The 18,205-nt window shown below is 39.4% G+C and overlaps 1 protein-coding gene across 5 annotated transcripts in view; it reads right to left on the bottom strand.

The window, feature by feature from the left end:
- CREB5 (cAMP responsive element binding protein 5) overlaps window positions 1-18,205 on the bottom strand; it is a 386,168-nt gene that overhangs the window by 304,873 nt on the left and 63,090 nt on the right. For all 5 annotated transcript variants that reach the window (XM_032483794.1, XM_014559964.2, XM_032483795.1 and 2 more), the window contains 2 exons: window positions 11,986-12,057; window positions 6,733-6,826 (listed from right to left, as the gene is read on the bottom strand). In XM_032483794.1, the coding sequence (XP_032339685.1) occupies window positions 6,733-6,826; window positions 11,986-12,057 (166 nt within the window). The remainder of the gene's footprint in view (window positions 1-6,732; window positions 6,827-11,985; window positions 12,058-18,205) is intronic.

Here is an 18,205-nt window from a genome sequence, read left to right on the forward strand (position 1 = left end):
ACTACACTTTACTTAGAACAAGAGCATGCATCGGTTAGCTATGGCAGCAGCAATTTCTAAGTCCTGAATAATAGTGGCCGATGCTCTGCTCGTGGATAATATCTAAGGTGTGTTCAGTAGTGACAGGCCACACTCCAGGGACTTACAGGAACTGGTTCCAGTGGGAACTCAGAGCTGAGATGATCATTTAAGGACTTCTGCTCCCCTTTCTATCAGTGCTTCCACTCCAGTGAGGGTCATCTGAATGAGAGAAGGAGATAACCTCAACTCTCAAATTAAACTAAAAGTTGATAGCTTTCTGCTGCAACATATTTGTTGTTATTATTTTCATAAATTGGCTGCAGAAACACCTGCACATTGTGTTCTCGCAGAGAGTCTGCAAAGAGCACACCAGGTTCCCAGGAGATGCAGACACCTGGGGCCAGTGCAAGTAAGCAGTCTTACCCCCTCTCCTACTCCTGTCTCATGTCTTGGGGATGTCTTTAGCAATCAGTAGAGAGAGATTTGCACCAAAAGGGGTAAAATATCCTTTGTAAAGTTTGTCATATTTCAATATCTGGTTCACTTCCTGGAGTGGTGAGTCTGTTTCTTGAAAACAGGAGCACCTTTTCATAGAATCATTGCCTCTGTAAATAGCTATGTAGAGGATATTTGTGGTGCAGAGGCCCTACTTGTGTATCTGTCCGGAGGAGGGCCACAAACTCGGCATTCTCAGTTAGGAATTCACCCATCACTTATAGGACAGGAAATCCTGCATCACATTACATCTGGGAAGGACCACAAGTACATGGCTAGAACTATTAGGGAAAAAAAGCAACTCACTAAGTTTTCCAATCCATCCATCGTCTGCCTAACATCAAGTGCTTTAGCTCCAGCAAGTCCGGTTTTCCAAAGCCTAACTGACAAGCACAAAGCTAAAGCATGAAACCTGATTCTTCTTTTAAGAAGTGTTTAGTCTGCTCTACATTTAATAGCAGGTTGCTACCTTATTCGGTTTCAGAGCTGCGTTTGAGTTATATGTTTGTCTATGTTTCATTTTCCTCAATGATAAAAAAGGCAAGGTGACAAGTCATCAACTAAAAAAAAAAAAAGGAAAAGCAGAGTTTCCTTCATACACAAGAGGAGAAATCTGTAAATCCCCTAAGCAAAAAGTTTGTTTCCTACTGGTCTGCTATTCTCAACTATGGTATTACTAAAGGACTATATGAAGTAATTTTACATCACTTTATATTAAATTGCTGGCTAGTAATACCATAAAAGCTTCACTAACTCAGACCAGTTATAAGAAAAATCAGTTTGAATTAGTGATTATTCTAACTATAGGGTATTTTTTTAAAGGCAATGCATTTTTATTATTTGTGTGACTCAGTTTCAGCCAACAAAATGTAACTTAATGGAATTCCTCAAGAGTGCTGCTCAATTCAATAGAGAAAACTATTAGTCTGTTTCAGTAAGAGTTGGGGTTCTCAGAAAAGGCATTTTTCTTAGAGACTTTTAATATTCTTTTTATAGCCACATTCATCCCATGAATTTTTCAGCAAGTGCTTTCTTTAAAATATTCTTAGTTCCTATCTGAATTTCAATAAAGTCCTAATTAAGAGAGTTTACATTAAATGAATTTTAAAATACATAATCCTTTATAAGAGCAATAATCAGTAACAACTGATGGAATTCTAGACAGGCTTCTTTGCAATAAATGTGCCTTTTATTGAGTGTGAATATACAATAGGAGCAGTAGGGTCCTCTCAGTAACACTGACATTACTATTTCCCTGCATCTCTCCCAAGAGGCAGTGCTGCCATGGAGCAAACCAACGAAAGTCTGGTTTTTCAACAATGCAGTGGAATGCTTAAAAATTGACCCAGGCTGGGGTGATTCAGGTCAGCGAGAGGTGAGACACACTCTCACCTCTTGGATCACATGTTGGAATCCATTTATTGTCAAGGTGGAGAGCTGGTGCACCAGGTACCCATGGAGAGGCTGTGAGTCAACTAGGAAATGCTCAGGTAAGGGGGTCTCTTACAACACTTGGCCCGCAGAAGACACAGATACAGATTGAAATTGTACAAATACATGTACAGTGAAGACGTTTTGCTTTCTCCCTGGTGAGAATTAGGTTTATAGACAGAAACTAGAAATAGGCCCACTTCTAGACTAGATTACTAGTCTCTGAAGGACTATACTGTCATTTATCTTAGATGCTCTGTATCAGAGGATGATAAGGAAGATGGAACAAGGAAGCCAGTCTCTCTTGCCTGTCTTCCATGTGTCAGCTCTAGACACAGTGAGCTGCACCGCATCTGGTCCCAAGGAATCACCATTTCCAGCCCTGCCATATTCAGAAGTCAGGGAGAAAGAACCCCTGAGCCTGCAGTGCTGAACATCAAGTCTTGGCTAAAATGCCACTCATGGACAAGACGCCTTTCCTGGCCTCCCTTAGGTAGTCTGCTGGCTACCTGTGTCACATTATCATGTTTTATCTTCATTGTAGCACTTGTCCCTAACTGATATTTTCTTGTTTATTTATCAGGGGTTTTTTTGTTTTGTTTTGTTTTTTTGTCTATTATCTTTCTTCCTCCCCACCCCCAAAAGAGTGTACTCAGTTCCATGGAAGAGAGACCTTATCTGTCTGGTTCAATGCCACAGCCCCAGCACCCAGCACAATAGGATCCTTGCAGGCACTCATTAATGTTTGTTGAATAAATGAATAAATGTTGGTGGAGAGGGAACTTCAGACCCTCTTCTAACACCTCAGCTGGTGCCTGTCCCAACTTCTCTCCAAGCGCAGCCCAGTTGCTCACAGCATTAATCAGGCTATGATGCCTGGTGAGGAAACTAACTAGACATTGAAAGGCATGGTCCCCTGTGTCTCTTTATCAGGTTTCCCACCTAAGTGTTGATCGGGTTTTATCTTTTGAAAAAGGTCCACAATACTCTTGAACTTCATCTTTCTTTTCATGAAGCAAAATCTACCATCTTCTAGGTCAAAATTTCCACCACACTCACAACACACAACATTTACACACAGAGTTTTCATTTAGAATATTATTTGCTTATTAATATCTTATTTGCTTAGTATTTGTTCAGTTACGAAGTTGTACTTTGACTCTTATTCTGTTTTTTTCTTATACAGAACTTGGGAACCTTGTAAATAAATGGGGGTGGGGATGTTGGACAGGGCAAGATTGGGGAATTCCTGGATACCTAGCCATAATACCATAAAATAGACCCAAACACTATTCTCTTTACCTCTCATACTGAAATTTGATCATAATTTTGTCACGTGGTAGCTGGTATTTCTGCAAACTGTGTGTGGAAGTATGTTGTTCTCAGAGGATTCCCATTTCAAACTTGGCACCAAAAAACCTTTCATATGACAACTTCCCTCACTGTGAAATTGTCTTCTATCAGATCAAGAATAGCTGAACGGAAAGATTTCTGTCCCTCATTATATCAGGACTCTAGAAATGTACCACATGGCCCAAATAAGGATGGAAGGATCAAAGTAAGAGGAGATGTAAGTCTTTGCCCTCAGAATTCACCCCCCCAATCATGCCCCTACTAATACTGTCTTGTTAGAATGAGAGGTTTTATGTTTACTGTCTATCCACAAGAGCAGACTCCTCTTAATAAAACACCATGACTGTCACTTTTATTATCCTGCCATGTGGCATGTCAAAGATCATTTACAGTCGTTTTGAGTAGTAAATTCTACCTGGCCTAAATAAAATGGACTTTACGGCAAAGCTGTAAAGTTATTTCAGATCTTACAACTCTTTAGACGTTTATCCTTGAAGAGCATACCTGTGGTATCTTAATAACTTCCCTAACTGTAGTGTTTGCAATTAATGAAGGATGAAGTGATTTTCCAAAATTTAAGTGAGCCAGATAAGCTGAAATTAGTAATAAACATACCTACCATGCTTTATCTCCTTAATACATGTCAAACTCCAATTCATCTGAAATGAAATTTTGTGCAATTGAATATTGCTTGAAAAAAATAGCCCAGGAGGAATTTGAAGAGTTTTGCCCTGATAATGCTTGCTGATTTAAGATTTGATTTATACTATTTTTGTTTTTACTATTACTATATTTCAAGTTGTATGAAATCATTCATCTTCAGGAAAGGCCACAAAATAGGCTTAAGGTACCTTAAGAAATAAAATTCTAATGAACATATCTTTAATGAAAATAGATTCTCAAGCTTTTGATAAATTCAAATCTAAATAAATCAAGATATAGACAAGTAAAACTTCAGTCATATTTATAATCACAATCTAATAGGCTAAAACTAAAATGATGTTTGGGATAAATATATATTAAAGTCTTTCCTGGAAAAAAAAAAAAAAGGCAAAGCAAAAATACCTTGTAAATAGCCTGTTAACAATTCAGTGTGGACCACATTGGCAAATGACATGTAGTAGACCTTCATCCCCTAAATGCATGTAGCAGACCTCAGCCCCCTGGAGCTGGACTGGATAGCTTTGTATTCTGTTCCAGCAAGAAAATTCTACAAGACTATGAACATGCAGAGTGGGTAGCAAGTTTAAAAATTAACACTTAATTTTGTTGGGAATATGAAATGGCCTCATACCAGCTTCAATAAAGCAAAAGAAAATATGCTCTTATATTATTCATGCTCTTTCTCCTTATATTTACTTCTCCCTTCATTTTCTTATTCCAAGTTTGCCATAATAAAAATTAGAGTGACTTTCCTCTCAACAATTTTCCACCTGGCACTGTCAATTTTTGGCAGCAACAGCCAAAAACGAACAAGGGTCTGATAAGAACAGTTGAAAAGCTCCAAGAGCCTCAACAAAAATCTGTTTTTAGGAAATGTATAGAAACGTTCACACAACTTTAGCTACTTTTTTTCTGACCTTTAGATTGGGCCTCCTTGCAGGACCAACCCAGCAGGGAGAAACTAGGCTGTTACTTGCCGCTAGAGTAATACCACCCCCACATAATTATTGCTCCCTCCCACTCCCCTCCTACCAGGCAGCCTACTTTAGGGATCCTGTTTGGGAAAAATAAAGGATGCACTTACTATTTTAAATACAGGGAATTCCAAAGTCTACAGCCTTGCTACTTGCATATACATGTTCCTTGTTGAACTCTAAAGTTACACCACATGTGACTCCATAGAACAGAATAAATGATAAAAACAAAAGAACAGACCACCCTTCCTAGCCCTTCTAGGCTTTCATAATTCTTAGAAATTTGAGTTTCTGCATCTCTGTTTCTAGACTTAAGGAAAGACAATACTGCTTGTTCAATGAAAACAAACTGGCTGGGGGAGAGGGGCAGAGGAAGAGAAGAGGCTGCCTTTGAACTCAAGAGTCTTCCAAACCACAGTACATCTGCACTATTAACAAGTCCCTGGCAGGATCATTAAGATGTGCGGAACTGACGGTTCTGCCCTCAGAAGTATTTGATGGTGTATATAAACTGAGGAAGCCTGACAGCGAAGTAGCTGGTGTGAGTCTGGGGGATAGGACGGCAGGTTGGAGGGCCCTGTTTTGCCCTGCTGGTGAGCTTGGGAAAACTGCTCCCTCCCTCATGCCCCTTCACCTCTATCAGTAAAATGGGAGTTGTAATAATAGCCTGTCCGACAAAACTCTTGCAGGGTTTGCTAATAATGGTGATAATAAAATACTTGTAAAATTTAAGTGCCATAGAAATGCTCAATTATACGAGCCAGTTTTGCCTGGGCAGTCAGTTTCTCTTCTGACGTCATTTAAAACATGTTCTTGGGCGTTATAATCTCTTTCATGATACCAGGGAGACAGCAGATTGAGTGAAATATTATTTCTAGCCTAAGAAGGGCAACAGGAAAAATTACCCTGCTAGGGTTTATGCAACACTTTCATTTACATTCTTTCACTGAATCACGATAAGCTTGTGAAATAGACTGGGCAAATAAAATCATTCTCATTTTATGGAAAAAGAAATGGAAGCCCAGAAGTGTTCACTCACTTGCTCAAGGTCATCTGGCCAGGCAGGCTAGAGTTCAAGTTTCCTCTCTCCTTGCACTCTTTCTAATTTACCGCACTGCCTCTCAAAATGAGAAGGAATGGCATTTAATTGATGGATTATCGTTATTCTTTATTTCTGCTCACATTTGCTGAGCACTTGCTATATGTCTACACATTATCTCATTTAATCTCACAATTATGAAGCAGGTGCTGTTTCTTAAGGAAATCTTCACTGACCACCTCAGTCCAAAAAGAGAGCTCCTTCTACTAAAGTCACACAGCATTTTTCCTTACAATGCTCATCTGATAGATATCACGGACAATCCTTTGTTTCAGTTAAGTTTTCACACACACTCTACACAGTGATGTCCTCAGGAACAGGAATCGTATCAATCTTGGGGCCTCCATGGTACTCAGAATCGTGCAGTGTGCGTTACAGATGCTCAATGAGTATTTGTTGCTTGAGTAATCACAGGTATATGATTTTTAAAAAATACTTACATGGAGCCAAGTTTCAGAGTAATAAATATTTCACATTCCAGAAAATGAGAAGTCATAGCTCTCCAATTATTTGAGTGAACACTACATTAGCTGATTACATTTCTGCTTACCATTATTTTATGTCTCGGCTATACCTTAGAAATACATATTTTCAAGGCGCAGGATCTGCCAGTGGGTATCATCCTATTATGCAGAACAAGGATCTCACACATGGCTGATCTGATTACCCAAAGCTCTTTGCCTGGTGGCTCCTTACCTGATAACATATTGTCTGTTTTTATTGAGGGAAACTTCAAAGTCATTTCATGCTTGTGCCTATGAATCATCAGATGGTCCTCTGTTGGGAAGCGCTGTCAGATAAACAGAAAAAAAGGGAGAAGGGAGAGGAGCCATTCAGTTTTGTAATACATATTTGCCATCATAGAGAAAACGATTTATTCAGCATTACAAACGTGACAGGCAAAACAAAAAATTAGTTCTGAAAAGGTGTGAAAGCATAAGTAAAATGACAAATTATTTTATGCAAGCACATATGCATTCACATCAGACTTTGGGAAAGAATTACATGTCATGCTTAATTATTTGACATATATCTCTACAAATGTACACCATGCCATTTGCACAGTATGTTTCTGTTTATGAAGATCTTGCACACTGATTATCTGATTTTTTATAATTATACATATGATTTAGAGTAACACGACAAATTATTTTCAGTGTTCTATATTACACTCTGTACAGTGTAGTAAACCAACACTTTATTTTTCATTTTCACAGAATGATATTACAGTTGTCAAAAATGCTGCTCCCAAATATTTTCAGCTGTCTGGCTTCCGGTCAAATGGTGGGACTGGATTTCCTGGCCCTCTTGTGGTTGGGTGGGGCCATGTGAGTGGTTCTATCTATTGAGTCATGAATGGAAGTGACATGTCACCGAGATGTGAGCATCTAATTCTTGGTGCCAGACCCTCTCCCCTTTAGGATGGAGGTTCACAATATGAAAAACAGTGGCCCCTCAATCACCCTAAATCTCTGAAGGATTATGAAGAGCATCTCTGAAGTCTGAAGAATTCTGAAGAATGTCCTGCCACTCTATAATTGAAATGTATGGTTGGGCAACTGAAATAAGCCTCTGTTATTTTAAGCCATTGAAGCTTTGGAGTAATGTCTTATTGCAGCAGATCCTAGCCTATCCTGACTCAGACTGGTATGTTTTAATAACTGAACTTAACAGAGTACCTGCTTTATCAAAGTCAAATGAAAATACAACAAAACACAACAAAGTCTGCTGAATATTTCCAATCTTTGACAATCTAGAAAATCTTTCAGAGCTTCCCAGTTCTTCAGAATAGTCATTATAAATTTCAATTACCATTGTATACAATGGTAGAAAACTTTTCTGCAAATACATGAGAATGAGGGAATTCACTGGGCTAAATTCTTTGGAGGATTCCAAAAGTAGTTCTCCAAATAAATATCACTTATTTCTTTGCCATTTGTATCATATAAATAGGAAAGCATTGCAGTTGCAAAGCAGAGCGATTATGCCAGATTTCTGAATACACAGAGGTCTGATTTATAATGACATGTGGGTTTTTACTACAGGATCATCTATTCCCTTCGTCCTCTGTAACACCCATAGAATGACTGCATCAAATATGTGACACTACCATGTGTGGCTTAGACACATAGGTTAAGGCTTTTGACAGAAAGACTACGAAGTAAGAAACTTATTATAATCTTTCCTGTAAAATATGTAACCAGTAAACAACATGGTAATATCCTTCATTTGCAGTCATTTTTGGAGCCATTTTTTGGGTGCCATAAAATAATAGCTTAAAATAGAATACAAATGAGAATACTTACTATATACTACTAATAATTTCCATAATACCTCATATTAACTATAATTACCTTTCAAAAGAGACAATATAGGATATCTGTGATTTTTTTAAATTTGGTAGGAAAATAGCAGCAAATTGCATATCCAAAATGTACAGTCTGTAACAGATACAGAGCTGAGAGAGGCCACTGGAATTTAAAACATGGTTAAGGCAGAGGGCAAAGGAACAGTGAAATTAACATTGGGACTTATCAGATGAGAAAGAGCAAGAGAAGCTTGTTTCTCTTTACTTCTAGGACAAAGCTAATGGAGCCATAACACAAGCACGAAAAAACCTCAGACATATTATAGGCTGTTGCTAACAGAGCAAAGTTTCTTTCCAATGAGGGAAAAATGGGGGGAAATCCATCCATCGCCCCCAACACAGCACAAGCATTCATAATTCATATTTACTCTCCTTTCTGATTCCCAGCCATCCTTTCTTCTCTGTGAGGTTCCCAGGCTATGGGACGTCGCTGAACTAATGATTGACTGTGGTCCCCTAACACCCCACCAGGAGACCCTTGGAATCACAGGCCAACTACTACATTCTCTCAATTCTAATACCTCTTCCATTGAAAAATGTTCATATTTTAATGACAGCTTGTCAAGAAAAAGGAACACTTTCACATTAAACAGAGACATCAAGTTTTAGATACATCTTTCCATTTAAATTTGGTGGGGGTTGAGGGAAGAGGCCTGGAATTTTACCTTAAAATTGTATGTAAATTCTCCGTTCTCATATTTGTCCAAACCTTTCCTCAGTCCACTGAGCCTTCTCAAGGAAATGATCTGCTCCTTCAGTCAAGTTGAAGGTCATTTGAAATGCACCCCTTCAACCTTTATTATCACCTCCATCTCAGAGTTGGCTTTAACTTCATAGGCTCCATTTCCATTCCCTCCTGTCTCAGAGGAATAAGCACCCCCCATGTCCTCTTCGGGATCCTCTACACCCCATGTCTTCTGGGATTGACGCTCCAGCTCTGGTCTTGCAAGCCAGCATGCTCACTCCTCCTTGCCCTTGATTAAATCCAGCCTGGCAAGCCTTTACTCTAGAAAGAATCTCTCTCAAGCTGCTTCCTTCTCAGGCTACCATTATATCACTCTGCTTCCCGTCACTCCCTAGCACTCTTGAAAGAGCCCTCTATGCTGGCCACCTCCACTTCCTCACCACCCACTCATTCAGTAATCCCTTCCAATCAGGCCCCCGCCCCGACTCCTCTCTCATAGGTCGCCAGCCAGCACCAAAGTGCCAAACCCAACAGCCTCTGCTCAGGCCTCTCGCTGTCCCAGCTCCAGTGGCGTCTGACACCAGTGACCACACGTCTGCAGCACTGCCTGATTCCAAAAAGGAGAAAAGACGGCTTATAGCAATACCTAAGACAAAATGGGAGAGCATCACTTTGATGTATGTGGTCCCCAAAAAGGAAGGGATCCAAAAAGAAACCAGGCTAAAGCCAAAATGCAAGCCATCTGGCAGTCACTCTCAACCGGGGCCAATCTGGCCCCCAAAGGGACATTTAGCAATACCTGGAAACATTTTTGGTTTTCGCAGCTGAGAAGTGCTCCTGGGATCTAACTGGTAGCCACTGCTAAACATCCTGTAATGCTCAGGGAAGCCCCCTCCCCAACAAGGAATTATTCAGTCCCAAATGTTAGTAGTGCCAAGCTTGGGAAATTCTGCCACACAGTCCAAAGGCCTCTGCACAGTTTTCTTCTCTCTGACTTATCCAGATGTTGGATGCGCCCAAAGAACCCCTCCTCAAAAGGCTCTCCTCTACCATCACTCACAACCCCGGACTGTCCTGGAATCCTAACTCATCATGATCCCTCTTTGGCCTCTGCTAAGTCTCATGAGGATCCCATTCCCTTAAATGCCATTCCACAGAGGAACCCCCCTACTGTCCTCCCCAAGGAAAGTAAATCCCCCGATGATACTCTTCAAGGTGGCCCGTGCTCTTCCTTCATGGAAAACCGCAATTAATTAATTAATTGATGATTTTATCATGTGGTTTCACACATGATGCTTAAACTAGAAGCTCTGTGAGTGCAGGGATACATGTGTTTTATGCACACATAGGCTCCCCAAAAATGTGTTGAGTGACTCAAACTGAATAAAACTTAATGTCACATTTTCACAGCCAAAGCAAAGCAAACTGCTCAAATTATTGGATCCTTTCTGGCTACTGAGACTTAAGGAAACTAAGTGGAAATCAGTTTTAATTTAGTTAGGTAAGTCAATTCGCTGTATTCACAATGGAGAGTCCTGGTCTGGCAGAATTTCTCCCAGTACTTCAACCTATCTGTGTTTTCCTAGTGTTTCCTATTTCAGAACGACTTCCAAAACCAGCTTGCCAGAAAATAGTTGAAATTTAAAATAATTTTCTCAACTGCTTTTCTTATTTATAGGTTGAAAGCCAACATTCACTCAAAAGTTCCTGCAGAATCTGCCAGAACCCAAGCAAAGGACTCTGGTTTCTCAGCCGGTGGCTAATGTCACTAGAGGCACTGCAAGGCAGCACCAGCAGTAACATTTCATGTTTCCATGGCATCTTCCCTCCAGGAGGCTTCCAGAACCCTCCTCAAACTCTCTGGGGAGATACAATAAAAGGGGTCCTCAATGGATCTCACCCCTCATTGACTCCCAGACAATCGTTCCACATTCTGTTGCGAACCCCACCACATAAACAGGCAAGAGAGTGGGGCTTGATTCCACTTGAAACTACCATGCATTTTAGAGAAAGACAGTATAACTATCCACATGTCTGTGCTCTGAGTTCTAAGCTTGTCGTGTATCCCATAAAATGAAGATCTTGGCATGACCGCGAACATGTGGGTCATTGCCCAATGATGAGAACATGGAGATCTCCAAAGGGTCAAGTGTAGAAAAAGTCACTGACAAGTTCCAAAAGGAAAATGCCAAAGTTTGATTTTAGATGATGGATGTTTCCAGTTTCTTTCAAAGAGATGGGTTCATGTATAATAGTAGCAGCAGCAGCCGTCATAGCAACAGTGGACCTCAACTGAGCGCAGTGCACCGGTCCTACACCAAACACTCTACACACAGAGCCTCACCTCATCCCCCCGTCTAATCCACTTGGTGGGAGCCATCAGAGGCTACACAGGTTTAATCCAGCTCAGCAGGCCAACTTCCTCTCTTAAAGTTTAGATAAATGGGAAAACCGTGGGTTCTAGAAGAGCTACAGGGGGTTTATTTTAATCAAAAGGGAAAACAGAACAAAATCGAATTCTGTCCCCGATGGCGAGCTATTTCACCTGTAATCCAAAGGCCCAGAATTCAAGTGGCTATTGTCAAAGCAGGCACCCTCCTCCCCCTGTTTGAAATAACAATCCTGAACATCTGGTGGGCAGGATGCGGCTGGCTTACTTCCAAGGGAAAGTTATGGGTGGAAATGGCCAGCACCGATGCATTTCAGAGGCTGCGAGGGAAGTTGTTCAGACTATTCAAAGTGGAAAATGATGATGATGGTGATGATGAGGATGACAGGGAATATCTTGGTGAAGAAGGACAGTCCACCACAGACATGACTGCCAAGTGAGAGTTGCCTCCCTGTGGGAAAGTAGGTGTGATCCCTGCCGGCCAGAGCAGAGGACCCCCATACTCACCTGGGAGCAGCCTGGGGCGCTGCAGACAAACGGCCTCTCCTGCTCCAAATTCATCTTGGATTCCTCATAAATCTAAAGGGTCAGGGAGAGGGAGGAAGGAAAATAGAAAGCCATGAATATCTCCTTTTACCTGACAAACATGAGAAAGGCAATGGCTCCGAGCCCCCTCGTATGCCAATTCCCAAATGAGACGAGGAAAACATTAACATGAACAGAGGTCCTGTCCTGCTGAAGGTCCTTAGGCTCCCCGCAGTCCGAGTTCCTATCACGTTTTCTCGAGCACATGTCTACTGTATTTTGAAGGAAAATGCCAACAAAATGCAACCAAAAAATTTCTGTTGCAGCAGAAACTCTGCCTGTGGAAATAACACCGGGTGGGTGTTATTACCAGGTAGAAGCCCACTTGTGCAAGAAGATTCCAAGGCAACTTTTGCACTAGTCCTTTGGGGTTGGCTACTTAGCACAGCAAGAGAAGGGGAAGTTACTGAGCAGTCATCAGCGTGAGGACTGACCCTGAGCATCAGGTCAGATGATTCACCCATGCTCACCCCAGAGAGCTTCAGTATGAACAAGGGATGCAAGGCTGCCCTGCAGCCCCCTTAGCGAATGGCCCTGGTGGTCTTAAATTCCCTTTCATTTCAGGCATTTGATGATGTCTCAACAAAAACTACGTGAGTTGTGCAGGGGTGATGAGAAACCAGAAAATGCAAAAAGCATTACCTTAAATATTTTGTTAATTTGGTTTTATAGGCTGATTTGAAATTAAAATTAGATTAAGGCAACTGCCCCTCTGATCTAGATAAGTTATCTGGAATAAGGTAGCTTTGCAGGGAGAAACCGTATGTTATGATCTCAGACATGTGTTAAATTATAGAGTGGTTTTTTCTTACGTAGGGGTTAGATTCCAAGGTAAGTTCATTAGGCAAAAATTGAGCATAATCAAAACTACCTTTGCAAATTCTTCCAAAAGCCAATAAAAGTACAATGTACATACATGATTGTGTGGGTTACTAATCTATACAGTAACATAAAATTTTTTTAAACATCATAAGAAGTACTATACAATTGAAGTTCCACAATTTAAATAGTTCTCTAAATCATACTTTTCTTTTTGTCAGTTTTGGAATTGAATTTAAATAAGCTCAATTTTGTAATAAGTTTAAACACATGCTGCTGTTGGGACATAGCTTTATTACAGAACTAAAACCTACTGCTTTGTCTCTGGACAAAGGAAGCCATTTGCTTCCTTAAAATGCTACTTGAAGGTGATTCCAAAGGAGTTCCAAGTCATCTTCACCCTTGAAAGAGGGAACTCTCCTTCACTCATGGAAAGGTTACCCTTCATCCAACAAAACTTATGTCACCTTGCAAAACAAAACAAAACAAAACCTCAATTCTTCCCCCAAACACTAATAAACCCACATACGTTCTTTGGGAAAAGGATGTATACTTTCACTTCTCCGAAACACAAAATGAAAAGGCTTGCCTTGGATAACAGTCTTAGTCAGATATTAAAAACAAAGCAAATTTTAATATATCAACTCTCTTCACATCACTCTCTTTCCTTATCGTAAATTTTCTCCAAGTAATGCCCTTTTTCACTCTCCATTTGGAATGACTAGTCACCTGTTAAGGCAGTAACATAACATAATTTTACAGCTTGCCTGTATCAGGCATATTGTTTAAACTTTTTTACTCTATTATACTTAGAAGAAGAAGAAGAAAATACAAATATCTTTAGAAGCTTTCCATTTGCCCTTGTCTGAGAAAAGTCATGAGCCACTAAAATGACTTCTCATGTCTCATTATTCATTTGATTTTTTCTGTCACTTATCACAGAGCCTCGCTCCTCTCCCCTGTGAATGCTGACAACTTACTTCTAAGCCTCCAAATAAAGGGTGACTGTGAAACTGAGAAAATGATTTTTTTTTGGTCTAGGTTTTTATTTGTTTATTATTTATTGAAGTATAGTTGATTTACAATGTTGTGTTAGTTTCTGGTGTGCAGCATAGTGATTCAGTTATACATATACATATTCCTTTTCATATTCTTTTTCTTTATATGTTTATTATAAGATATTGGACATAGTTCCCCATGCTATACAGTAGGATCTTATTGTTTATCTATTTTATATATAATAATTTGTATCTGCTAATCCCAAACTCCTAATTTATCCCTCCCCTACCCTCTTTCCCCTTTGGTAACCATACATTTGTTTTCTATGTCTGTGAGTCTGTTTCTGTTTCATAAATCAGTTCATTTGTGTCATATTTTAGAGTCAGCCCTCAAATCATTTAGAGTTCAGTTCATTATGTTCATCTGGGTCACTACTGTCATTATTTCATTTTAAAAACAAATGAATCTGTATCAATTTATTACATGCTATGGATCCCATGGACCAAACATTCTGGCAACATACGAATGGAATAAGAGTCATAAGGTAAAATGGCAGTTGCTAAAATAAAATAAGTTTAAAGTAATGAATAAGGTTGAAGAGGGTGTATATCTGTAAGTGTGTGAACCTCAGATGCTTTATTCTGAGACTCTGCTGTTCCCACATGTAGCCCTCTGTAAACAGCGCACCCTTGCTCATCCCCTTCTGTGTGGATGTTGGAGACAGTTTTACTAAATAGTACCACTCGCCCCCAGAGGCTTTATGACTCTTATCAACTCGTGTGATCTGGTCTGATGGATTAGTCAAGAGTCATGGTCTATTTTTCTGGTCTATCATTATGGTTCTTTTCTAGCACATATTGTAATAATTATTCTCTCAAACAGACTTCTACACCAGCCCTGTGTATATTCTTTTATCATCCATCAAGTGGGGGGCAAATTACTCTGACATGATTTTAGCCAGGTTGCTCTGCATTTGGTCCTCAGAAGTTAGGCCTTATCCTCTCATTTCCCATTCAGTTGTTTCACGAGCTGGGATGGTTTCATGAACCAGGTTTTGCTTGGCAGCCGCCACACCCCAGGCTCCACTGCACAGAGCTGACATAGTAGGCGTTCAATAAATATTTGCGAAATGGATAATGGATCCTGAATCATCACAATAAACGATCTCAAACAGCTTGCTTTTTTTTTTTTTCCTACTCCTAAGGCAGTGGTTCTCAAACCTTCTGGCCCACAGCCAAGTTTTCAGCAAGGCAAGAGGTTGTGCAGGCCAACAATTCCACCTGTTCCCAGTTATGAGCAGAGAAGAAATCTCACCAGATTTAATGGAAAAAAAGTCAAAGTTGCTTTTAGTGCAAAAACAACAGGCTCGTTTTCATTAAATTTCACATGTAAATTCTGACTAATTCATTATGAATTCATTATGAATTCAGTCTGCTAACATTTTCATAGACATTGAAATCCCTGGAGTCCAGTCTATTAACCATGTGTGGACTGTTTATGACCCCTGGAGAGAGCCTTTGAGTAACATGGAGTGACCCCATATCTTTGGTTAAATACAATAATAATTGTTTTGTGGGGGTTGGGAGGTTTGGGGTTTTTTTTAAAGTGTAGCCATTTTACAATATTGTGTCAATTTCTGATGTACAGCATAACATTTCAGTCATACATGTACATACATATATTCATTTTCATATTCTTTTTCATTATAGGTTACTACAAGATATTGAATATAGTTCCCTGTGCTATACAGTATAAACTTGTTGTTTATCTATGTTATATAAAATAGTTAAGATCTTCAAATCTCAAACTCCCATTGTATCCCTTCCTCCTAATTGTGGCCAGAGCTGTATAATCATAATAATAGTTTCTTTGAAAAATAGTATTATTTTTTGGTCCTCTTTTCCAAAGTTCAGATTCGATGTTCACTTAGAACAAATGCCTCAAGAGTCTAATTTCCCTTCCAATTTTTGGAAAACAACACAAAACCCTAATAACAAACCCTAATGGTGTATAAAGTGAGTAGAGGTTTTTCATAGCTGACAAGGAGATGACAGGCTTGATTTACAATTCAAACCCTAAACTGCCACTGGATTCCTCTGGCCTTGCAATGAGCAAGAATCTCTTTCATTGTTCAGCGTTTGACCCCACAAATTCCTCCTGGTCTAAAATGGGAAATCTTCCACAATGCCTGACGCAATCCATTCAAACGCTTTGCCAGGCATTTAGGGATATACTTGGAATTACCATTTCATGAAGGGCAAACATTGCAAAAAAACAAATGTTAGCAAAAAAACTTGGAAAGTCTACACAAAATACTGTAAGTATGTATTTTAAACTTAACAGTAACAACTGAGTCCAAAGGGAAAAAAATCCTACATCATCTGTTTTGCTGTAATCGGCCAAGAGTGATGCTTCCTCGTCTAAATCACAGTAAGTCATTACTGACTCTTAGTTAACAGCAAACTCCAATTTCAGTGGGCTGGCCCAAGTTTCCCCCGATAACAGCAGATAGATTCATACAGTGATATGGGATTTGGAATAGTAGGGCACTAAAAATGTTGTTTTAATCTGAAAATCTCGCATGCACTTTTATCACCACCAAAAGTTCTGGGAACTTCAAAGCTACAAACTGAAATTGTAAGTACAAATGAGCACTAGTATTAATACTGGTATGTTTACATCGGCTGTGGTATTGTTAACCTGGACATGAACGTATTACAGATCTGAAAGGGGGGCCTGCATTTTAATAGTGATGTTAACACCTTCTGTCAGCCTTCATTGCCCCACGATGAGCGTGGAATGAGCTTCTTGGCAGGACTCATGTGAAGCAGATCTCTCTTGCCTGTTGTACTTACTAGACTGCTGAAAAGGTTCTGGAGAAGGAGATGGGTCCTTCCTAAAGGGCCAAGGTTAGCTGACAAACATCTTGAGTTAGTCACACTGTGTGAGAGTCCAGGTCAGTCGTACTTGGTTTCTGGGAACCAAGGTTGTTTATTAACTAAATTAGTTAAGGGCAGAGCCAATTTGTACTTTGTGTAAAGCAAATATTTCTCTCAATGTACGGATCAGAAAGGCAAACAGCCACACACAATTATAACACAACACAAATTCACCAAAACACACACTAAATTATTTTATTCCAAGATGCTTGATTCTACTTTGAAAGCCAGGATCCAGGATGGGTCTCCCAACACATGGGTAGCTATTGGAAAGGAATTATATATACTAGATTTGAGGGTAAGTAAGACTTTATTTTGAAAGATACAGTACTTTTCACTATTTTATTTGCTCATCTGTAAAACAGGGCCATTTTAGTAAAACATTGTAAAATAAGATCATTTAAAGAGACATTATTTGAAACAATACTTAATTTTTAAATTATTTATAAATTATTTACTTGTAATTATTTTAATATCATAACTTCAAATAGAAAAATAAACACCCTTGAATCTCAGTCCAAGGAAATCAATTACTTTGTGGTCTTAGTGTCCCTCTATGCATCTGTGTATGTCTCTCTTTGTTTTCTGTGTGTATTTTTCTCTCTCTAAAGCTCTAAGTCTCTCTTTGAGATATGCAGATACCAACTACTATATATAAAATAGAGAAACAAGGTACTATTGTAAAGCATAGGGAACTATATTCAGTATCTTACAGTAACCCATAATGAAAAAGAATATGAAAACAACTATATGTATTTATATGTATGACTGAACTATTATGCTGTACACCAGAAATCGATGCAACATTGTAAACTGATACTTCAATAAGAAAATAAAATGAAATAAAATAATAAATAAAAATAAACCACAAAAAACTAAATAAATAAATAAAACTCCAGGTCTCTCTGTATGTCTGTTTCTGTCTTTGTCTTGTTATGCATGTCTTTTTCTGTCTCTCTGCGTCTGTCTGTCTGTCTGTCTCTCATTCACACACACTCATTTTATCAGATGTGTTCTGACTAGCTTTACTGGTAAAAAGATCTAGTAGGCTTGTTTCCTGTTTCAGTGTTATTCTTGAAGTAGGCTGCAGCTAGAATCTGAATTTCATTGGGCTATTATTATTTGCAGCTGTGTGACCTTTTTAACCCTGCTTTTAAAGTGACATTTCAGCCCTCAAGCTTGAAACGCCGTAAATGCTGCAAAGTCTTCAAACCAGAGATTTATACAGGGAACAAGACCAAGAGTGGGGCTATCCCCTCTAAGTGAAAATTTCAACTGGACCTGGTGAGAATGGGGTCTGTTACTGGGCAGTTTACCGCCAGAACTCTTCCCCGGAAGTCCTCCACTTTACACGTACCACTTGCAGTTAAGTATCACCATTTCCT

Source organism: Camelus ferus, chromosome 7 (genome assembly GCF_009834535.1).
Source record: "Camelus ferus isolate YT-003-E chromosome 7, BCGSAC_Cfer_1.0, whole genome shotgun sequence".
In the NCBI taxonomy this organism is placed as follows: Eukaryota; Metazoa; Chordata; class Mammalia; order Artiodactyla; family Camelidae; genus Camelus; species Camelus ferus.